The sequence below is a fragment of the Ceratotherium simum genome, chromosome 29, assembly GCF_057802395.1.
Source record: "Ceratotherium simum simum isolate JZ-2026a chromosome 29, ASM5780239v1, whole genome shotgun sequence".
NCBI lineage: Eukaryota > Metazoa > Chordata > Mammalia > Perissodactyla > Rhinocerotidae > Ceratotherium > Ceratotherium simum.
This window is the reverse complement of record NC_141928.1, coordinates 11,277,471-11,301,173: the sequence shown is the minus strand read 5'-3', so window position 1 is coordinate 11,301,173 and position 23,703 is coordinate 11,277,471. Positions and strand designations below refer to the sequence as shown.

The following is a 23,703-nucleotide window of genomic DNA, read 5'->3' as shown; positions in this document are numbered from 1 at the left end:
CCTAACCTCTTTTGAAATCAACAAAAGCTATAAATTTAACTCAGGACAGCTTTTGTAATTCAGTTAGATTCAAGGTCATCTCAAGGCTTTTAATTACTAACCAGGATTTGAGGAGGTTTGCAATGGGTACAGTTGAGGGAAAGAGCAGCTGGCTTATTCACTTTCTTCTTAAAGAGCATTACAAAAACTATGTCTTGGCAAATTCCAAGTTCTCTGACCACCACTGGTAAGCACAAAGAAGCAGAGCAAATGATCTTCAAACACGTGTGTTTACTGTGAATCAATATAATCTTTAAAAATTACTAGAAGACTAATTTTAATTTCAGCAAATATGATTTATGCTTTAATTCAAAATTTGTAGATAGCCAGAATCCCAAAATGTGTCTACTTCCATTCTGAAACCAGCCCTGTTAAAAACTGTGAATGTCTTTCAAATTAGCATAAGATTTATTTAGGTCTTTTCACTATCAAACCCTGTGCAAGATCAGAATAGAAATCAACCTCCAAGGAACCCATGCAGATTTCTAAAGGAATGCAAGTTTAACTTCTCTCTCCATACACTTAATTTCTAATCAAATTCAGTTGTAAGTTTCAGGACACATTCAAGACTTTGAGGAAGTTGATATAGTTGTTTTAGAAGACACAGACACATACACCCTCACACACCAATCCATCCTCCCGAGATTTTTAGAGGCAACCAGAGAAGGCTCCAGTGTCTTTGCCACCCATTCCCTCATAATCCTAAGAGAAAGAAGAGCCTCAAAAGGGTGCCTAAGCACTGCTCTGACCAGGCTGGAGATACTGGGGTAGGGTGTAGATGGGGATGAAAGGCAATGTGCATGGGAGGCCTGGTGCCAGAAATCTAAAAGATTCAGGGGACAAACGGCATTGGGAATGACTACCTCTCCAAAAAATGAAAACAGAGCCAATAGCCTACCACGGTGTCTCAATTCTATCTAAAGCACCAGGCATTTATTAAAAAAAAAAAAAAAAGTCCTGCTGACAGCCCTAGATGTTTGTATACAAGATATCTTAATGTAAATTAAACTGGTTGTTGGCAAAGGTACACTGAGGTAGATACATACTTCTAAAAATCTATCCCCTAAAATAACCCAAAATAAAAGAAAGCACATGATGGTCTGGGCAGTACTGTTACAACAGTGAGAAACTAAAAACTATTTAAATGTGCCAACAATGAAAAACAACATATAGCTATTAAAAGTTTTAAATAAATTCATGTTGAATGAGTAAAGTTTATAACATGAGAAAAAAAACGTAAAATTAAACAAAAAGCACAAAACAATGGTATATACCGTATGATCACAACAACAAGCAAAAAACTAGGATTTGAAGAAAGTCTAGAAGAAAACATGAGAAAACGTTAATAAAAGTTGCTTGGAGGCAAGATTATAGGTAATTTTTCCCTTAATTTTCCATATTTTCGACAGTGTTCCTGCATTTCTAATTTTAAAAACATTAGATTCCTAAGCAACTCACACCTAAGGACCTAAGGGCCACAGGCAATTCAAGCACAGAGCTCAGAGATCACACCATTTAAAATCTAAATACAAGATACAGCTAAATCCCTCCTGCTTTAATTTATATGCAAGCACTTCCAACTGTGTTCCCCAGGATGTGTCCTTTAGACAATGCTATGAAGTTGCTTTCCAAACAAGGCATTGGAAACCCTGGGTATTCTCCAGCCAGGAGCCCCATCCATGCTCCTGAAACTACCTTTGGAGAATAAATTTACAGTATTTCACACACTTCATATTACCCATAAATACTCGGTAATTGTTTTTATTAATGGGCACACTATATGAAAAGCAAACTTACTTTGAAATATTCTGAAAAGGCTCAAAGCAGACAGGAAATTTTATCTTCAAATGTTAAATGCATTTTTTCATCGCAGTAGTACTTTCTGTAACTGCTTGCCGTCAGTTAGCTCCGGATTCCGGCCAGTCCAACTAGCTTTCAGATTTGATCTTTCAGCAAGTTCAGGGAATATTTTTTTGTGGGAAAGGAATTGTAATTTCCCACATTAGGTGATTGATTAAGTTCTCTCCTCTAAAAGGCTGATTGGTTTCCTGGTGCCAGTAAAATGATTGATGAATATTTCAACTGCAGCTCCCTTGCTATCCCCCCCACTTCACCCCTCCCCCATGCCTGGCCGCCCCTTTCCTGCTGGGTTCCCTCCCTTTTTACAGATCAACAGCATTTAAGGAGGTTTTGCAATTTTCCTTAATGAATCCACGTTCTCAAATGCACAGGATTTAATCTTAGGATAGGACTCCTCTCAACGCTGAATGAGTTTTGCAGATAAAAATCCCTTTACAAGGAATGAGAAAAACTCTGAAATTAACTATGGGTTTGACTCAGTGAATGAAATTGTACTTACAAAAGAGAAAATGTGGCATGGAGGGGTTATAAAATGGGAAGAAAGGTGATCATGTTAAAAAGGAAAACTCTACATCTAATTTCAAGTTTACATTACAAATTATCATAACCTCATACCTCCTCAAATAATGCGGTTGGCCTCCTCTCTCAAGTTCTTCCTACTCCAACTACATGGCTACCATCATCTATTAACCCACACTGCCACATCTTTCTCACTCTCTCTCTCTCTCTCTGCTAGGAAATCACTTTCTACGTTTTTCAAGCTTTGGACAACTGGCTCTTATATTTCCATTTTCAAAGGGTCACATCAACGTTCTTGGATTGGTTCTCTTCTCTTTCCTATAGCCAGCTTTTGTCTGGCAGAAATAAAAAAGGTACAAGGGACAAAGGCCATCTTTTCCTAAACTGCATTCCCCAACTCAGTCAAGCAAACAGCCAGGAGTTTATTGGCCATTTTGTCTTAATCTGGTATATCTAGTCACTTTAGTTACAAGGAGGGCCACATTTCCAAACAGAAACTACATTCTGGTTCCAAGAGGGCCCATCAAACCTTGGATTTAGCTTCAACACATTCCTTGACTTAGATACTGGCCCCAAAAGCACATTCCCTTCCCTTATATTTCGTAGACTTCCTGACCACCAGCAAATGACTCAGATTCAAAAGACTCTGATATAAGCAAAAGACTCAGATTCCTGACCTGACCATTCTTTCATTCATGCATTCATTCAACATTCATAAAACATCAATTACTTGTGCTTAGTGCTGAGGAATTAGATGGAAGATATGGTATCCCTGCCTTAAGTAGCTCAAAACCACTTCTTTCCTTAGCTTCCCCTAGGTTCACCAAAGATTGTCCCTGATTCTGCAAAACTATTTTCTGGCTAATTGTCTTCTGGTTGGCTTATTAAAGCCAACATGAGAGAAAGAAAAAAGTCACTTGCAATTCTAAGAGTGGATCTTTGTGACTCTCTAATCTATAGAGAGTTGAGTTCTGGGCCTCCTCAACAACTATAAATGGCCTGGGTTCACAAGTGTCTGCTTTGGGGCAGATATTCTGCTTGGCACTTTATAGACCTTGTCACCAATCCTAATAACCCTACAGTCAATTTCAGAAACGTTATAGTATGGATGGGGAGGGAGGAAGAAGAAATTAAATTTAGGAAACAAATTATTAATGCTGTTCACTAACTGTGAAATCCGGGGCTTAACCTCTGTGGGCTTCAGTTTTCACATCTGTAAAAAGGAGATGATACTAGGACACCTACCTCATAGGGTTATGAGAATAAAGTGAGTTAATGTATGTGTTTAGAATATTATACAATAAGCACTATATAAATGTTATCTGCTATTATTATTAAATGGGAACACTAAAGTTCAGAGAAGTCAAGTGACAAAGATCACATAGTTCTGCCACACTCCCGAGTCCCTGCTCTTTCCCTCTCACACCATCTAACCAAAATCCTTCCTCCCTGGCTGAGACTACTACTGCCACTTCCAAAAACAAAGCCCTCTAAAGAGATATCAGTAGGGGGCTTCCCCCAGGTGGTTTATTATCCCGCTAAAAAGGCATTTTGGAGGAAGGATTGTAAGGCTAGAGAGGAAGTCTCCTGACAGGTTAGATTTGAGGAGTACAGCAAGAATATGGAAGGAAAAAAACAAATCTGCCTCAGTTAAGTTTAGTAATTAAAATGATTTAACTCAATTGACAAAGAATGCATTTAAAGATTTCACTTGAAACTTGAAATAAAATCCAAGCATTAAAATGAAAAAGGAAAGGCTTGTATCATCTTATGACTAAGCTGCAAACCCCACAAAACACAAAAATGCTTTAAAAGGTACATTACGTGAAACTCCAAGAACATCAAGATAATTACAGAGCTCTCAGGAAGGAAGCCCAAATATCTCACTCATCTTTCATCACCCGCCAAGCTTCATCTTAAATTCTGATCCAGTAACCCCTTATTGTTATTCACTTGTTATGTGACATTTCTTCTGCCAGCAAGCTCACTACAGAATGAGTTCTACCTAGCAACTACCCTAAGGAGTAAATCCCTAACTCTTTAACAACACAGGCATGACTGACTTACACTAAAATGTTACTCACACTAGGAAAGCGTATTCTTAGACCAAAAGAGGAGATGCTTCTCCTATAGACTTTATTACCTCCTCCCTCAGTGAAAACCACGTTAAAAGGCAACCCAATCTACAAAATGACATTACCAAAACCACAACTTCAGAAGACTCAGTGAAAGCCAAACATGTCTACTGAAAGCAAACAAGCAAGCTATTCTTTTTTTTTTTTTTTTTAAAGATTTTATTTATTTATTTTTTCCCCCCAAAGCTCCAGTAGATAGTTGTATGTCATAGCTGCACATCCTTCTAGTTGCTGTATGTGGGACTCGGCCTCAGGATGGACGGAGAAGCGGTGCCTCGGTGCGCACCCGGGATCCGAACCCGGGCCACCAGCATCGGAGCGCGTGCACTTAACCACCAAGCCACGGGGCCGGCCCCAAGCAAGCTATTCTTAATGGGAGTTTTAAAAAGCAAAATGGGATTTTTATCTCTCACAAATATTTCATTATTTTTATAGCAATGACTCTTATGAAGTAACAAAGTATTTTTGTGTTGTCAGATTTATTTCTACAATTATAAATCTACCTTTGATGAGGAAACAGGATCTACTGGAAAATTTCTGTCACAAGATAATTAACAGTTAGGCAATCGGTTTCACGTAGCAAGTAACAAAAGTCTTATCAGAGAACTCAGTAGAGTGAACTACGACACACTTCACTTAGTCTCAAGCAGAGAAAACCTAAAATGATATGAACTCATTTTCAATTTTTTTTCCCCTCTATAGCCCCTTTACAGAGGAAAAAACACAAAGTAAGTACTAATAATAGTATCTGGTGAAGTCACTATTTTCTTACACATTAAGTTGGTTCATTTAGAATAGGGGTTCTCAGATATTTGGTCTGAGTGGTCTAAGGACCCCTTTTGCACTCTTAAAAATTATTGAGGACCTAAAAGAGCTAATGTTTATGTGGGTTACATCTACAGCTATTAACCATAGTAGAAAATAAAACTACAAAATTTTTAAAATATCTATTAATTCATTTAAAAGTAACAATAATAAAACCATTAAATGTTAATATAAATAACATTTTTATGAAAAATAACTATATTTTCCAACAAAACAAAAAACTGGTGACAAGAGTAGCACTGTTTTATATTTCTGCTAATCTCCTTAATATCTGGCTTAATTCTGGCAGCTAGATTCTCCTACATGCTTCTGCATTCAATATGTTGTGATATATTGTTTTGACTGAAGTATAGGCAGAAAATCTGGCCTCACAGATTTATAATAGGAAAAGGAAGAAGTATTTGCTTATTAAAATAATTGTGGATGTTTTTCTTTGATAATACACCAAAACTCAGTAAGTAGAGGTTTTTTAAAGATTAGTTCAAGGTGAAATCTAAAACCATATCAATGAACTTTGTATACTCTGTTACATTAAAATCCACTGTCTATTTGACATTTTGAACAGGTCATTTACCCATGCAGGATTTTGTAACATCATACACAGTATTTAGAAAATACTCCTTCACTGAAACATGATCTTCAAAATGTTGATACACTTCATTATACATCATCAAAAAATCACATTTGTTAATAATATCACCATCGATCTCAGCAGAAAAGACTTTAAGTATTGGGAAGCTGTTAAGCTCACAGTGGCAGGTACAAGTTTTCTAAAATTCTAATTGTCACCTGAAAGCTCAAATTTTATTCTCCAGCAACAAATATTGTTGACAAATATGTCACTTTTCCTTGGCGTGACAGGCTCACTGCTCATTTTCCAAAAAATGATCTGCCAAATACCCAAGTCTGAATAGCTTGTCAATTGTTCTTTCAAGTAAAAACAGTGTTCCATGAAAAAACACAGCTAGTTCGTCTCACAACATAATTGCACAAGCACTTTTCCTTAAAACAACTACTCTATTTCAGTATGCAGCAGAAATGCTTTGTATGTACTTGCCATTTCCTCACATAGAATATCAAAAACACATGTACTCAAGGGTCAAGATTTAATGAAATTAATCATTTTTACTGCTTCATCAAAAATATTCTTAAATGAAACGGCTTTTTTTTTTTTTTTTAATACAAGTACATGGAGGTGAAGAATACAATGACTACTAACACAGTTTCATGCCTTGATTTCTGTTAAGGCGCCAACCGTTTTTACCAACCATTGTTTACCAACTGATGAAATGTCAACGTGGTGAAAAAGGCAAATAATGTTAGTATTATTATAAAAATAGTTTTGATCTCAAGAACCTCCTGAAATGTCTCAGAGGTTTGTGAACCACACTTTGAAAACCACTGGTTTAGAAAATACAGTAAATAACAAATTTAAGGACTCAATAAGTGAGAAGAGATTAAGTCTGAAATAAACAATTCAGTAATGAATGATCAACAAATGATGCATGAAAGAAAATAATATGATCCAACTGAGTACTACTTCATTAATCATTTATAAATTTTAAAAGGCAAGAGATGAGGCAGCAGGATAAACGTACATAAGGCTTCACAGAGGTGTCATGTCCTTTTTTTCTTCTGTGAGAGGAAAACTAAATTGCATAAATTGGAGTTAACTGTGACAAAAACAATACTGCGCCTGATCCAGTACAGCATAAGGAATTAACAAAAATGGTCAAGACTGAATTTTTAATCCTTCCAAGGTGATATAGCTTCAAGATTGAAATGAGTGCATAAGTTAAATATTATTAATTTTTTAAACGAAAACTAGATAGAGGTTAAGGTACTTCCCTTCACTGAATCACTCTGTCCTTCATTTTAGCACAGATTTGTTACTGAAATGTTTCCTGAGTCTTAAACTATGGGATTACTCTGTTTCCTTTAGACTCAAAAGAAATATCACAGAAAGTCTAAAAATCTATTTAATCAATTATGCCCTTTTTCAATCAATGTTTTTAGAGGAAGAAATTAAGAACACAAATTTTGACACTATAATGATGGACTGGAAGAGCAAGCAGAACCCACTCACAAACCTCGGAAATGCTTTTATAGATAGATCTCAAATTCCATGATACTATGAAACGTAAGGATGAGCTGGAAAAAAAAGCTCAGAAGGCTATCTACGTGGAATGTAGTTGAGTGTTTCTCTCTCTCAAAACTATGATTCTTGAGTATATTTTTTAATGAATTATAACTTGTTTCCAACGCAAACCGCTGTCAAGAAAATATCTATGTTTGACACACCCTTTACTAACGCTGCCATTAGAATTCCAACGTGCTAGAGCTTAATACTCAGACAATTCCCTCTATCATTATTACCAAATTTTTATGATTTCTCACTTTGGCAAAATCACTATTCTGGTTCAAACCACCCACAGAGTATATCTTCAAATCAAATGACCAGATTTGTTTCCGGAATACATCACATGTTGCTGCCTAGGGAATTGGTTTTGGAAACATTACACTTGCCAGCTGACTTATCAACAGTGCCCAAAGAATTGACACCAACTTAAAGGCAAGAAACTGTCCAGAAAATAGAAAAATATGCTACTACTGCCATCTGTGGTTTATGCTTGAATAGCTTCTCTGGTGTAAACAAATGGAAGGGTATACAGTTTGCAGTTAGAATCCAAAGACCTCATCATTTGAAGATGCTTTTTAAAGTTAACTCTTAATAAAACAAATTGTAGAGTTTATTTATTATATGACATAAAAATTTGTGATTCTTATTTGAACGTTTTAGATAACGCTGATGGAGAAACCACGAACTACCCTGAAAATTTTTCCAGTGCAAAAAGGCTAACTTTTGTTTTCCCCAAACACACACTCTTAAGGAAATCCAAAACATTTGAATGCCTCCTGTGATTTTATAAGTAGAATAATTTCTCTTTTGAACAGTGATTGTCAATATTAAAACATCCCCCAAATTTTTAAAGCAAGAAATGTATTTTTAAGGAAATCCAGGAATTTTCTACTTAAACATGCAAGTTTGGTCAGTTTGCTCCATTCAAGATAAATTTTGAAGGTTTGGTTATCCCTATAATTTTTTTTAAGAAAAAAAAATCCAAAATGCAAATGAAGCCTCGAAGTTGGCTATTTTCACAACTTATTTTCTCTGTTTGCTTTCTCAAATGACAACCACTGTAGCTTAGGGATCAAAAGATTTGGTGCAGCTGGGGGTGGGGAAAAAAGCAATTCAGACTCCCAGCAGCCAGCTGAGGAAATCCTAGTTCGCTCCCCAACTAAATCACTGTTAATTAGAATTACCGGGTTACAAAGTAAAGTCTTATTTAAATCATCGTAACCAGCGAAAAAATCTGTTTTCTTGAGAAGCTATTCTACAAAGGCTGCTGTTTAACAGCAGGAATAAGGGAAGAATGAAACAAAGTAGGAAATATTTTATTCTTTTCAATAAAGTTCTCTATTCTACAGTTATTTCTAAACCACACTGAAAAGCAGGTTAGACATCTCACAATGGTTTTCTTCTAATTTTCCATTATCTACGATCTAACAGCCATATCTTTTTCCTAAAGACAAGCCATGTTAGAAACCAAGCAATAAATAGAAGATTGGGCTTGATTCTAGGAATACTGTATATCAAAGTTACATTCAGAGATTTTTCTTTTTTTTTTAAGACTAAGCTCAGACGAATCTGATACTTCGGCTCTACCAGAGGCTCAAAACCCGAAAAAGAATTACCTGCTCAGTACTTCTTGCCAACATTTAATAACTAGGGTTCAGAAATACCAGAATTATCAATCAAAGGTATCCACAAACCCTCAAGAAATTACCTGAGCCAGGAAAAAGCTGACCTAAGAATACAAAAGTTTGAAAGAAAACTTTTTCTTTCACAACTTGTTAGTTTTGGAAATACTTTTAAAGTATTACAAATAGTTGGTTATATTAAATCACTACAAGTGCGGGCACATTCAACAGCTACCTTCTGCTTAAAATTGTTTCAAGGACACTTTTATTCTTTGCTTAAATGCAAGCTTTGTTTATCTGTTGATTCAGAACTTTGATTTTTCTAACTTTTTCACACCTAAGACAACTGGTTCACACAAAATAATGCATTTTTATTGTCTTACTTTTAAAAGAACAGATTTGACCAACAATGTAAAATTTAAAAGGCATCTTCCCAAATTTAACTTTCAACCTAATTATATACATGTAAAAAATACTTAAAGAAGTGTCATTTAACACGGCTACAACACAAAAGTAAACATAAGAACGAAAAATTAAGACAAGGCCCCCAAGATGTAGGTGAAGTTTGCTAAAAATGAAGTCTCCTAATGTAGAAAGAGCTATCCCGGCTTTTGAAATTCTGGAGCCAGAAGTTGCCGTCTGAACACAATTCATTAATGCACCAATTTATTCAACACAAACCAATAAATATCTACCCAGTTATAAAAACAAAGTGATGGTATCTTAACACAGGATGACACTCACTTAAACAGCCTCAGGTCCCAAAACAGGCAAGCATAATTAGCAATTTAAAGCCAACTTGCACAACAAGCACTAGAAGTGGTGTAAGAAACTTCATTTACCAATATCATAGTAGCAGTGGGTATTTCTACCCTCCATTCTCCACTAACCTAAAATTAGGTATTTTCATCTAAAGTTTATTTTATACCTTTGCCTCACAACCCCAGGAAAAAGAAAAAAACATGAGAAACCAAGAAATTATGAAGAAAATATGGAAATGCATAACTTGGGCATAGTTTAGGAAATCTACCAGCAGGGTTTTTTTGCATTAGCTCCCCTACCGACTCCCCATCTAACTCCCTTTCACCAGCTAACACACAGACGTGCGCACATATTTTTGCCATAGAATTCAGAATGACTTACAGATTAGAAGCATGTCATGATCATATTTTGATTACATGGAACAGAAATGCTCAAAAAGAATTTGGTGGATGGTAAATCTGAGATTGAAAGTGTGGTCCTCTCACACCTCAGCTGCTCAAAATCACCAGTGAATCTGTTCATTGGTGCCTTTCAGTTTCCTTTGGAGGTTACAAAACCTACTAAAAATACCTGTGTGCTATTTGTACTAAAGAACAACAGTACTACAGTATGCGTTTTTTTAATGGAAGTAGAAAATTCTGAGGTGACTCAATTAACTTATTTTTAAAGTCAAAGAACTGAAAAGTTAAATTGTCATGGAAAATATTTGCTTATTTATTTTCAGGGATAAACATGCAGGAAAAAGGCATCATGTTATTTAGTGAATTTCTCCCCATTCTCTTTAAAGTGTAATTATACAAAACATGCTTTTAATTACTGATAATGGCTTATAAGCTTCCTTTGCTTGAAATATTTAAAAGTCTACTCCCATATTCTCTTAAAATAAAATGAACAAATGCAATATTCAGCATATACTTCCTCAAGTCATTCATCTTCCTTTGAAACCCCAAAAGGGAGCAGTCCTCTATTAGGACTAAAGGAGTTCATGTGTGTTATGAAAACCTACAAGCAGCAACTGAAAATATCTATCTAGCGCAGTCAGCACAGGGAATTCCTGGAAGTTTGGTGATGGTGCATCAAAAGGCTAGCAACTCTGTTCTGATAGAATAATAAAAACCATTTAAAGGACTGTAAATTCAGCATCAACTGCGTTTCCGGAGGGGAAACATTTCTAAAATTCCACCTCCAGTTAATTTCTTCATGACATAAACCAAAAGACCTTCTATCTAGACAGCTATCTATTGCAAATATTTCAAAGAAAATGCAAATCAGTGGCTAGGATAAAAAGCCAGGAGAATTTATTTTCTCTGCTTAGAACTTAAGCAGTTTCATCTACTCCTGCAGGAAAATATTAATCAGTAAGTATAAAAGAAAAAAAAAAGTCCCCATCATTCGAAAGATAAACTTTTTTTTCTTTTTTGTTAATTCTTCTGTGAGCATCTTAAGTTATAAGATAATGAACATAAACTGTAAAACAGTATACAATGCTTGTTTTTACACTGAAAAATAAAACATTCCACAACAGTCTGACATTTCATATATTTTCTTTTAAGCCCATCAAACTGCCAAAAGTCCCATTTGCCTTCAACAAAAAGGAAATATCTGCACCACTAAACTGGACTGATGTAAAATATTAAAGCCACCTTAGCCTAAATAGATGGCTCCATAACATTCTTTTAAGTGGTTCTTACCAATTGAGGAAATGAGACTATGAATGGGAAATTTGATTAAGAGTTAAAATTACCATTGAGTTCTTTAAAATGTACTAATGAATAATTAATAGCAAATGCAGTTCCTAAGCTTCCCTTAGAACAATATTCTCAAGCAGAACTGAAAGTAATGTCTACAGCAAAATCCATCATCTACGTGTTATGCACAGGTAAGCACAAGAAGTATACACATACAGAAAAGCATTATGAAAATACACACACTGATATGGGCTATAAGATGGATCTGGGGCTTGGCTAAAAAAATCAGCATGGTAAATTTTAGATCAGGATTTACAACATTCACACGTTAATACCAAACCAAATCTCCACTTAAAAAGCTTAAAGAGTCAAAAGCATTAAAGAAATCCTTTGTTCCTATGATACTGTCTCCTACCCTAACTGGATTCCAGCCTCCTCCATTGTGACACGGGATTTTATTGATCTCAAACATGTTCACATTCAGAAATTAGTCTCCAAAGACACCCCACGGGACTGTCAGCCACCTAGATGCCACACATCACAGACATCTCAAAAAAGGACAGCAGCTCTTAAAACATAACACTCTTTGGTCAGCAACATCAAGTGAAGTTAACCAGGCTCTCTTCTAAACAGACTTTCCCCTTAACTGCTAAAAATACCAGATCTACTGAATTGGCAATAAACGTTGGACAAGTTAATAAATGTATGAAGGCGTAGATCCACCCCCCCAAGATTTCTCTCCTCTGTAGCTCCTCACTCATTCAACAACTGAGCGCCTAACTGACCTATTTTCAGGTTACTTTCCTCACACCTGCCAGGTCACTGTCCTGATTGAGAAACTTCTTGCCGACGCAATTATTTTTTAGTGCCTCCTAACTGTCCCGGGTGTTTGCATTCAATTTAAAATCTGTTACTTGTGAGACACTGTTCGGTCCTAGATCTTTCAGAGAATTGCGAGTTTATGGCGCAGAGAGGGGAGGAGGCACGGATCTCCGAGAGCCTGCCCTTTATTCGGAAATGAGGAGACGTGAAAGGTGGAAGGCAGGGCAAATAAATAAATAAATCGGGTTTGCCGCCGGAGCGTTTGCCGGCCGGTACGAGCACCCTTTGTAATGCAGGCCTCCCGGGGCTATCGCCTGCGCTAATTGCTCCAGGGCGCTTTCCAAGTTCAAAAGTTCACCTTTTACGACCTCACAAAAGCTCCCTACACGTTACCAATAAAAACATTCCGCGGCAAACACCAAGGAAGAAAATATCAAACAGATACAAATAAAACACCCCGCAGGGGGAGGGAACGAGGGGAGGAGGGCGAGTCAGCCCCGAGGAACCTGAGGACTTGGCCCGGACGTGGGGGCAGGGGGGGGGAGCGGTCGGAAGGGCTGGGCCAGGTGAGGAATTCTCAGGGCCTGGGGTCCGGGATCGCGAAAGGCCAGAGCAGAAGTGAGGCCGGGCTAGCGCGGACCGGGACGGGCCGGTAGGAGGGAAGAGGCAGGTGTCCCGAGTACCCGGGCGGGCCAGGGATTCGAGCCAGCAGAAGGGGGTCGCCCAGCGGAGAAGGGGACAGAGCAGGGGCGGAGGCCGGCCGGAGAGCGCGGGGAAGGGGCCGAGGAACGGGGTGAGGAGCAGGCACCGGGAGGTCCGAATAGGAAACGCCGCGCTGGTGGCTAAGGACCCGGGGTGGGCGCCGGAGTGGCGGTCGCAGAAGCACGGGGGCGGCCCGGGAAGCACGGGACCGCAGAGCAGAGGGAAAGAGGCTCCAGAAAGGTGAGGGGCAGAGGAAACCCAGGGGACGAGGGTGTGGCGTCGGCGGGGCGCGGAGAGCGCGTCCCCGAGGGCCGAGGGACCCGCGTGGAGGGCGCTGGGGGAGGGGAGAGCTCGGCGCCGAAGGACCCTTTGGGGGAGAGGCCCCCAGCACAGGGGACCCCGGGGGGAAGGAGGGGAGGCTCTGAGCAGAGGGGACCCGAGGGGGAGAGGGGTCCGCGCCGAGGGGACCTGGGGGAGGGGGGAGGATTCGCGCAGAGGGGACGGGGAGGGGAGGCCTGTGCTAGGGGACAGGGGGGAGGGGGCAATGAAGGTCGGGGTTGAGGGAACCGGGCAGGGGGAGGTCCGCCGGAGGGGAACGAGGAAGGAGGGGGAGGAGAGGGAGGTCCGCGTAGAGGGGCACCGGGGTGAAGATCCACGCTGAGGGGACGCTGCCCAGAGTGGGAGTCGGCGGCGAGGAGAAGGACCCTCGGGCTAGGGGACAGGGGCCGATTCTGCAGGGCCCGGGCTCCGCACGCCCCTCACCCACCGTTGCGCGGCGGCGGAGGGAGCGCGGCGGGCGGCTCCAGGAACCCCGCCGAGCCCCCGCCGCCTCCCCCTCCGCTAGGCGGCCGTTCGTCCCGCTCCATGCGGCGGTGCTCAGGGCCCGCGCTGGGTTCGCTGCTCCGCCATGACCCGCACCTTCGTCGTCGTCGTCGTCGTGCGCCGGGGGGAGGGGGCTGTCAGGGGCCAGCGGGCTCCCGGCCGCGGCGCTCTCTGGGCCCCGAGCCGCCCGGCTCCGCGCCCCTCCGCGCCGCGCCCCCTCAGCACTGGCCAGCTCCCACCCCCGACGTCACGCGCCGCTGCCACGCACGGCCCTGCGGGGCACTCTGGGAATTGGAGTCCGCCCGGCGAGGCCGGCCACACGGGACTACACCAACTGAAGGGGTGGGAAGAGGGATAAGCAGCCTTGAAGAAGGGAAAGCAGAGGCCTGTCAATATCACAAACTCTGAAAAAAATTATAGTAAGAATTGATAAACGTTACTTCAGGGTCGTCTCTTTAGTTTGACTTATCCATGGCCAACATTCGCTATGACTCCTCGTACCCCCCCGCCCCGACAATGAGTCTTTCCAAGGAGGCGGATCGCGAGGGAGCCGGGTGAGCACGTGCAATCAAGCCCAGCCCTGTGGGCGGGGTTCAGAGGGGGCGGAGCTTGGGGGTATTCACAGGCGCCTTCCTCCGCGGCTTCGGGACAAATTGGACCCGAGATTAAAGGACTGGAGTTTAACTCGAGGTGACTGCGTTCGTATGCAAATGGAATCTATAAAACTGTGCTTTCCGGGGTACTCTTTAAAGTCTTTTACCTCCTGGTGGGCGGGAAAGACTAAAGTTTCTCTTCCTCTTTCATTTTCCCCCTGCCAGGCCATTAAAGAAACTCTCAGATCTTGACTCCGGGGGTCTTGAAGCCCTCCGTTTGAGACGCTGCTTATCCAGCCTTATTCGCCTTTCCTTCTTAGTTCCCCTATTTGTAAAATGGAGTTGGAATATGGACGGGGTGCAAGTGGAAGATCCTAACTTCCCCTGCCTTCCCCCGACTCCTCGCCTCAGTTTCCCGGTGCAAAATCCCGGCTTTTGCAACCTTTTGGCTGCTCTCGGCTGAGCCCACCTCCTGCGGCCACCAGGTGGCGCGCGGCCACCAGCCTCTGGGCCTGCCCGGGCGTCCGCCTTCCGCGACCCTCTCGGGGAAGGACTCAACGCGGCTGCCAGGGTCTAACTAAGCCCTACCTGGCCTGCTTGAAGACAAAGAACAAGAACACTGGTGCTTTGCCCGCCTCTACTCTGTTGGGTTAAGCCGCAGCTTCCTCACTGTGCCCGTTCCTTCCTATCCCGCCCCACCAATCCGCTGGCTCGTCTGTGGCATTCTCTGCTTGATTTTTTTTAAGTCTTCATCGTGGCATTCGCATCCCTGCCTGGTTTGACCCCTACCCATATTTCTCATCACATACCTTCCCTCACCTGCTACGCAGGAGGTTTTGCAACGCTTCCCTGCACTGGGCGGTTCCTTACCAACATTGGTTAACCTGTATTGCACCCTTAATCTGTGCCGGCCACTGTTCTGAGAGATGTACATTAACACCATGTTGTCTAAACCTCACACTTGCTCTAGAAGTAGCTCCAATATTGTCCCTGTCATACACTGATGATGTCACCCAGCAGTGATGGGGATTTCAAACCTAGTCGGTCAGACACCTGAACCAGAACACTCGGCTCCTTCAAGCTGGAATGCTGCTGGGCTTCACCCACCTCCTAAATTCCTGTTCATCTTTCAAGATCCTGTTCAAATGTCTCCTCAAGGACACCGTCCTTAATACCTCCCACCGGGGGACATCTAGATCCCCTCCGTATTCTCTTATGGCTCTGTTGAGCTCTCTGTGGACTTGGAGAAATGATCTCTCTGTGATTGCTTCCCCACTTCTATTCCCCAGCCCCAGAAAAGGAGGACAGCCCTTAGTGTATGTGTTGGGTGGTCGGGGGAGGGCAGAGAAGAAGGGTCCTCTGAGCCATACCCTCCATTCTGGGTTCTAAAATGTATCAGGACCATGTTGCCTTCCTAGGCCCAGAACTTCTATCACAGGCCTCTGGAGGCAGTGAGTTCCCCTTCCTCGGAGGTCCAATCAGGGGAAATGGCACTGCAGAAACCTCCCACAGTCCTGGGGTTTCGGTGGAGGACTGAGATTCTAAGTTCACCCTCAAAGATGGGCAGAAGGGTTCAGCCAAACGCTCAGCCCTTGGAAACAACTCATCCTTCAGACCAGCTCTGTTGTCACTTCCTCCAGAAGCCTTCCTAGATCTCCCTAACTAGTCAAATCCCTTTATTCTCACTCTCCTCATTAGAACCCCAGCTGCTGAGCACAGGGCCTGAACACAGCAGACACTCACTAAATAACTGCTGAGTGGGTGAAGGAATAAATGAAACAGATCTGAATGAATGAATGAAACAGAATGACTTTTCTACTTAATAACTGTGACCTTGGGTGTGTTCCCTCTGAGCCTCAATTCCTGGTTTCTAAGGAGGGAGGGCTAATGATCCTTGCTCCCGCACAGGATTGTTATGGGAATTAAATAAGAGGATGCATGCAAAGCAATTAATATAAGGTCTGGCCTAATGAATGGGACTTGTTACCAATGTTATTTAAAGAGTGGTCCTAATTTCCAGTTACCTGTCTTCTGAAAATGCTTCTTGGGAAGAGTCAACTACCACAAAACGGAGAAAGGTAAGGGAAATGACTGTGTTCTGAGACGCCAGCCGCTGTCCTAAGTGTATAGGGTCCTGTGAGGTAGGCACCCGCTACGTGTCCAGCACCTCCTATGGGGTCTTTTCCCGCCAGTGTCCCCCAACAATCCTGAGACATCAGTACCTTCCCCCCAATTTACAAATGAGGGAACAGGCTCAGTACGACAGATGAAAAAAACTCGACCACCAGCAGGACTCATGACAGAAGAGCTGGAAAGGAAAGTACTGTCTAAGGATAAAGAGGGATCTGCGGGGGAGTGGTCCTGAGGCCTGAGGCAGACAGAGAAACAGGACGAGACAGGGATACAGCTAAGAATAGGCAGGAGTGAGCCCCATCCTGGGGGCCTTGCCCTGCAGTGGGGAAGACAGACACTAATCAAATCAAATAGTCACACAGACCCACAACTGCACAGCAGTGCTGCAACTGAGAACACACCCAGAAGTTCCTGGTGCTATGGGAATGTGTGACAGGGCTCGTTTTGGTTGGGGGTGGTGATCAAGGGAGGCTTTCTGGGATAAGGAGCATTGAAATAAGATGGGAAGGGTGAGTAGGAGTGAGTCGGATTGGGTGGAGGGAGAGAGTTTCAGGGAAGGAATAGCATGTGCAAAGGTCCTGAGGCCAAGATGGAACTGAGAGAATTGGTTGTGACTGGAGCCCACTGAGGGAGAGAGAGGGCAGAAGAGAAAGGTAAAAAGGAGGAAGCCAGAGGAGACGATGGAGCCATGTGGGGGATCAGCCAGCAGGGAGCAGAGTTCTCTGGTGATGGCAGCCTTGCTCTTCAGGGCCTAGCCAGAGCCAGAGCCAGGCTGCATGGGGAGAAAGGGCTGGGAAAGGGAACCCCCACCAGGTTCTGTTTGTTTTAAGTATATTTTGTCTATTATTTGAATAGATGGAACACACATTACAAAATCCCCAGGATGCAAAAAAGTATTCAATGAAAGGAAACCTTTCTCCTTACTGTGATTCCCAACAGCGGGTTCCCCTGCTTAGCGATAACCACCATACGGATTTATTGCGTGTCCATCCACAGACAGCGTCTGCACGTAAGAACACACACCATATTTATTTTTTACACTAATCTAGCCCTAGTTTTGACGCCTCTCCAGGAGGTCTCCAGTTATGAAATAAGCTAATTTGCACTGAACGCTTACTGCGTGTGATTCTTTAATTCAGGTGAGAGTTATGGAGCCCCAGACCTTGTACCAGTCCAGTGGTTCTCAAACTTTAAATCCTCTGGAGCTTGTTAAAACGGGACCCACCCCTGGAGTTTCTGTTTCCTTAGGTCTGGGGTGGGGACCAAGAATTTGCATTTCTAACAAGTTCCCAGGCGATGCTGAGGCTGCTAGTCCCGCTGGGGACTACACTTTCAGACCACTGAGCTAGCTGCTGGGGACAAATTAGGTGCACTGGTGGCTTTATTTCTCTCCCACAAGGGAAGGCATGAACGACATAAGGAAACACGCACACACCAACTAGAAAGACAGTTTCACAGGGTGACCAACTCTGTGAAGAAAATGAAGAGGGGAAGCAGAGAGCATGAGAAGAAGTGCTGGTGAGTAGGGGAGGGGTAGGAGTGGAGGGTAGCAACATTTGGGGCACAAACGAGTGTTCTTTTTGAGCAGTTGAAGTTTACAAGGCCAGGTAAATGCACACGCGTGTGGAGCTGTCTTGCACTCCGGGGAGGGGTCACCTACAGAGACAGGCGAAGAGGGAAGAGGGAAGAGAAGGGGGTTCTGACCCCCAGGGTGCCCAGAGGTACGCAGAAGGAGCCCGGGGTGAAATACCAGGGAAAATCAGAAAGGGACCGTGAGAGGGCCGGAGAAGAAGGCGTGCTCAAGAGCAGGGAGGGTAGAGAGGTGCCGCTTTGGGTTCGGTTAGAGGAGGTCACCAGGACCGCAACAAGGCATTTCCATGGTGAGACGGAAGACCCCTGGAGTGAGGGGGTGGGCAGGGAAACTGAGGAGAGGCGCCCCCGGAGGGCTCCGTGGGACAGTTTTGCTGCGTAGGAAGCAGAGACATGAGGGGCTCCGTCCTGAGGAGGGGGGTAGGGAGGGTGTTTAAAAGGTAGAGGCTACCGGAGTTCAGTTGGGGGTTGACGAGGGATCTTGGAGGGAGGAAGAAATTGAACACGCAGGAGAGAGGGGTCTGAGCCGTGAAAAGGGTAGAGCTGGCGGCGTCGCGGGGTCTGGAGAGCTCAAAGGTTCTCCTGCCCCGGAAACATCACTCCTTCGAACCTTACAACCACTCCAAAAAGAAAGCACTCTTTCCCCATGTTACAGGCGGGGAAACTGAGGCTCCAAGAGGTGAAGAGACACGCCTGAGGTCCCACGTCTCACAGAACAGGACCTCGGTCCTCCTACTGCCCTCGCCGCTCCTGCGGGCTCCGAACAAGCCCCTTTTTTGTGTCCTTGCAGGGATGCCCTTTGGCGAGCCGCGCGAGGGCTAAGAGGCCGGGCGGAGAGCGGGCCGGGCCGGGCCGGGCGGGGCGCTCCCACCCTAGCTCCGCCCCTGGGCGCGGGAGGGGGCGCGGGGAGGGGAGCGGCGGCGGGCGGGCAGGGGGCGCGCCGCGCGGGCAGAGCTGGCGGCGGCGCCTAGCTCGCAGTGCTGCGCGCGCTTCCCGGCGTCCGCGCCCAGCTGTCCGTGCCCGCCGTGCCCGCCCCGCCATGGCCGCGGCCGCCCTCCCGCCCCGGCCTCGGCCCCTGCCTCTTCCCCTGCTCCTGCTGCCGCTGCTGCTGCTGCGCGCCGGCCCGGTGCGCGCCGACAGTAAGGTACGCGCCGCCCGCCCTCCCGGGCGCAGCTCGGCGGGGAGCCGGGCGCGAGGGGGCGCTGTGGCTGGGGGTGCGGGCCAAGGAGGGTGTCAGGGGCCGGGAGCCGAGGACCGGAGATCGGATCTTCGGCTTAGCACCGACGCCGCTGGGGCAAGGACCCCGGGAGAGGAGCGCGTGGGGGAAGAAGCGCTGGAGATGGTAGGGGTGCTTGGGACCCGGGGCCTCAGGAAGGAGCGCTGCGACCCAGTCCAGTGTGGGGAGGAGGTCAGCACTGAAACCCAGGGCCAGGGAGAGGGGGCCGAAGATGCAGTCCCCAGCCTAGAAAAGGGATTCCCAGGAGCGCTGGACACGGGCAGCCTGGAGATCTGGCTCAGAGCCTCCAAGGGAGGCTGACCCACGTGGGGGCAGACTCCTGGGTAACTGCTCCCCAGCGACTCCCAGGTTTTCAGCAGGCCCTGGGCCAAGGCTTTCAGGCCATGTTGGGGACCCACAATGTCCACTTGCCTGACCTCTGGCGCTCCTGCCAGGGATCTGATGCACCCTCTGGAGCACCCCATGTCTCCAGAAGTGACCTGAGCTGTTCTCAGTGGTGGCTAAAAGGATCTGCTCTGGTGTCAAGCCGACTTGGGTTCAAATCCCACCTGTACCTCTCAGCTCCGTGACCTTGGGCCCTTACCTCTCTGAGCCTCCATTTCCTCACTTGTAAATCTGGGGTAATAATAGTTCCCACTCCCTGCAGTCGATGAGCCCTAGATTAGTGAGATCATGCCTGTAAAATGCTTAGTACCTCACCTGGCACCTAGTAGGTGCCCAATAAATGATACTGTGATTATGAAATCTTACCATAGGGACACCCAAAAGGGGGTGAGATCCAGAATGGAGGGAGAGCAAGCACTTAGGGTCAGTCAGAGCAGGGATCCCTTGAGGGTGTTCTGGAAATGACCCAGTGAGGATGAGGATGGGTCTGGGGGTGAGTGAGGGGCAGGAGGGAGGGAGGGCCCTGCTCACAGAGAATGAGAACCAAGGAGTGACTTCTCTTGATGTCTCTCCAGCCTCTTTGCCGGGTAGATGAGGCTGCCCTGTCCACAGGGAGGTAATGGGCAGAAGCCACTAGCCAGGCGGTAAGTTTATGAGCAGTGGGCACTGGCAGATTCTCAGCCTGAAGATTCAGCTCAGGGTATGAAAACAAGTGAGCTGCAGTCCTGCCCATGTGCTCCAAAGACAAGGAGGGAAATGAGGATCATTCCCATTTTACAGGTGGGGAAACTAGGGTGTATAGAGAGGCAGCTGGCCTAGGTTCTGGCCCTTTGTTGTTCTTTGGCTGTGTGACCTTGGGCCAGTCACTGCCTGTCTTTGGGCCTAAATTCCCCCATCTGAAAAATGAATATCTCCCCAACTTCCCTTCTATATAGGGCCTTCTAGGATTCCCTGACCTGGCTCAGGTAGGGGAACAAGTATGCAAAAACCCCCATGTAACCTGATCAGTATTTTGCCACCTCTCATCTCTCTGGCTGTGAGGAATGTTTGGTCTTGGGCATCCCCTGAGCCATGCGGAGGGCTATAGAGCTGGTGGCAGAGGGCTCGCATTCAAAACAAAGCAAAGACAAAGAAAAGCCAACACTCTGTTTATGTAGTGAGTCAGCCAAACACTTGCTAGGTTGGGGGTGTGTGTGTGTGTTTAGTTGTTCCAGGGCAAGCTGGGGCTGGTGGGGTGAGGAGGAGCATCCTCGAGTTTGGAGGACGAAGCAGCTGGGGGACCCAGCACAGCCCTCCCCCAGACACCTCCCACCCCACACCATTTCAGCCAGCTGGGAAAAATAAAAATCAAGTGATGGGTGAATTTACTCCGCATTCCTCAGCACAGCCAGACTCCTGCTGGCTCAGTAGAGAGCTGTTTTCATTATCACCCTCTCCCTCCCCCATAACAATCCTCTTTCCTCTCCAAGTCTGTCCTGTTTTCTAGGGGGGAGCCCTTAGGAGGGCCAGCCTGGGACTTGAAGTCTATCTAGGGCCCTAAAGGGTTTGGTTGGCCTCTCCTCAGGCTTCCTGCTCTTGGGAGGTCCAGGCTCCCCTCCTGCCCAGTACTTTTGGGGGTACAGGGGCAGCTCAACCCCAGTACTCACCGCAGAATTCTGTGATCTCAGCCAGCTCCTCGCTCAGCGTGTTTTCGTGTTTATAGCAAGGTCTCTCTGAAACAGGATTTGGAGTTTCCATCTAAGGAAGTGCTTTGTCCAGCATGGGAGCAGGAGAGGGAATTCACAGCTTCCCGGGCATTTTGGAGGGGCTGGCCAGTGTGGAGGTTGGGATGGACAGACAGGTAACCACTCAGGCATGGCACCAGAGACCTCTGGGAACCTGCTTATGGCTGTGTGTCCTTGGAATGTGGCTAAGAATTCCCCATCTCTACCTCAGTTTCCCCATCTGTGAAAGGGCTGCTGGCGCCTCACTTCCTCTGTGCATCCAGCATGAGAAGGGGATCTTTGGTCAGCCCTGCCGCTGGCCTGGGGCCCAAGGACAGAGGGAAGGCCCAGGCCTGTGGGAGCTGGGCCAGGGGAGCAGGAGAGGCTGGAGCAAGCAGGGGGTGGTGTGCCAGGCGGGTCCCAGGGGGTTAGGTGTTACTGCTCCTCCGCTAGGGGAGTTTCCGCCTGTGGTTGTAATTGGAAACAGGCTCCGGAGCAGTAAGGGCTACACAGTGATGGAGGCCTCCTTCTGCACACAAAGTGGGGGCCAGGCCAGGCCCCACACAGTCTCTCTGCAGGGACGGTCTTGCCCCATTTGGCTGGGGCACCCAGGATAAAGCCCTGAGGAGCATCCTGTGTGCCAAGCCCCGTGCCCAGCACTTACATTCAGGATCTTACACGACCCTCCTGCCAACACTCAGACCTCAGTGCTACCTCCCCATTTGACAGACTTTAATATTAAGGGTCAAAAGAGTCAGGTTGAGGCCGCTCAAATATCTTAGAGAGCTTGAGGAGTTCAGAGAATCCTGGGGTTCCAGAATTCTCCGCCTTCAGTGAGCATCCAAAGGGCCTGGGAGCCTGAGAAAGTCGGAGTCCAGCAGTGTGGAGTAAGGCCAGGGCATCTGCATTTTCCAAGTGCATCCAGGTAAATCTGAGGCACGTCCTTCAGTTGAGGACTCATGGAGGTTTGTGGAGCAAGCGAGTAACAGATCATCAAAGAGGAGCTTTTGGAAGATTAATCTGGCAGAGAGGAGGCTGCTGTATCATCCAGGTAGCAGTTAATGTGGCTGAACTCAGGCTGTGGCCATGGAGTAGAGAGCAAGGGACAGATATGGGAGATATTTAGGATGAAGAATCAGAACAACATGACTGATGGGTTGTCCAGAGCAAGAAGGAGGCTCAGAGACCTGGGTTGGTAGGGTAGGTAGACACAGGTTTGGGAGAAGATGCTGGGTCCAGTTTTGGATGGATTAAGTTTGGGAGGCCTGTGGGCATCCCGGGGGCGGTGTCCAGCTGGGAGTGGGCTCTAGGGGTGGTCTTTGCCTGCAGGAGGATGTGGAAACTGCCTCTCCGTGAGTCTGGGCTGGCCATGAGGGAAGAGGAGGGACTCAACCTCAAGGGGACACAATTTGAACCTGTTCCGTTGCTAGAACATTTCCCAGCTTGAGCCCCCTCTCCCCTTTCTGGCCAGATTTATCCATCACTCTTCAGAAAAATCTCAAGTACACCCTCTCACATCTCTTTGTGGGATTTCCTTGCAAATACTTAAGGACCTTTTTAAGCACAAACCGCCCACACTTCTGGGGGCTTTGGCAGCAGTGTGCTGAGCAAGGCTGCAGGGAGAGGTGGGGGGCTAAGGCAGGGACTTTCCTGCTTGGCAGCAACTCCAGCACTCATGCCAAGGGCAGGTTGGGGCAGGCCCAGTGGGAGCCCCATGTCCCATGGCCCAACCCAGGGCCCCGTCTCTATCCCAGCTCAGCTGCTGGTGGAGAAGTGCTTGCTCGGTGACTATGGGCGGTCATGGGAGGAACAGCATATAAACCAAATTTTGGAGTCACGCTGCTAGTCTTCTCTGATGCTCAGATTTCTCCTCTCTAAGATGGGGTTGTGGTGAGAGCAAATAAAGGTTGAAAATGACGTGCAAATGTGAGAGAGGGTTGTTGGCAGCGACTTTAAAGGCAAGTACACTTAGAGAGTAGTTATTCTGTGCCAGGTACTTTGCATGCATTGACTCATTTCAGCCTCAGGACAAGCCTGTTATCCTCCCCATTTTACAAAGAAGGAAACTGAGGCTCAGAGGGGTCAAGGCCATGCAGGGAGGGGATGTGAGCTGAGATTTGAGCCTGG

At 45.8% G+C, this 23,703-nt stretch overlaps 2 protein-coding genes across 9 annotated transcripts in view; one reads left to right on the top strand and one right to left on the bottom strand.

The window, feature by feature from the left end:
• NR6A1 (nuclear receptor subfamily 6 group A member 1) overlaps positions 1 to 14,113 on the bottom strand; it is a 217,502-nt gene extending 203,389 nt beyond the window's left edge. For 3 of the 6 annotated variants that reach the window (XM_087419103.1, XM_087419104.1, XM_087419106.1), the window contains exon 1: positions 13,881 to 14,112. In XM_087419103.1, coding sequence (XP_087275229.1) covers positions 13,881 to 13,980 — 100 coding nt within the window. In that variant the 5' untranslated portion in view covers positions 13,981 to 14,112. Of the gene's footprint in view, positions 1 to 13,880 lie in introns of all 6 variants that reach the window. The other 3 variants (XM_087419105.1, XM_087419107.1, XM_087419108.1) reach the window with 2 other exon arrangements.
• Positions 14,114 to 17,922: 3,809 nt separating this feature from the next.
• Positions 17,923 to 23,703, top strand: part of OLFML2A (olfactomedin like 2A) — a 30,136-nt gene continuing 24,355 nt past the window's right edge. The window contains exon 1 of one of the 3 annotated variants that reach the window (XM_087419102.1): positions 17,923 to 18,180. Coding sequence is in view for 2 of the 3 variants with exons in the window: in XM_087419101.1 (XP_087275227.1) it covers positions 19,292 to 19,396 (105 nt within the window). In the remaining variant the exon portion in view is untranslated. Of the gene's footprint in view, positions 18,181 to 19,209; positions 19,397 to 23,703 lie in introns of those variants that run through there. The other 2 variants (XM_087419101.1, XM_004423438.3) reach the window with 2 other exon arrangements.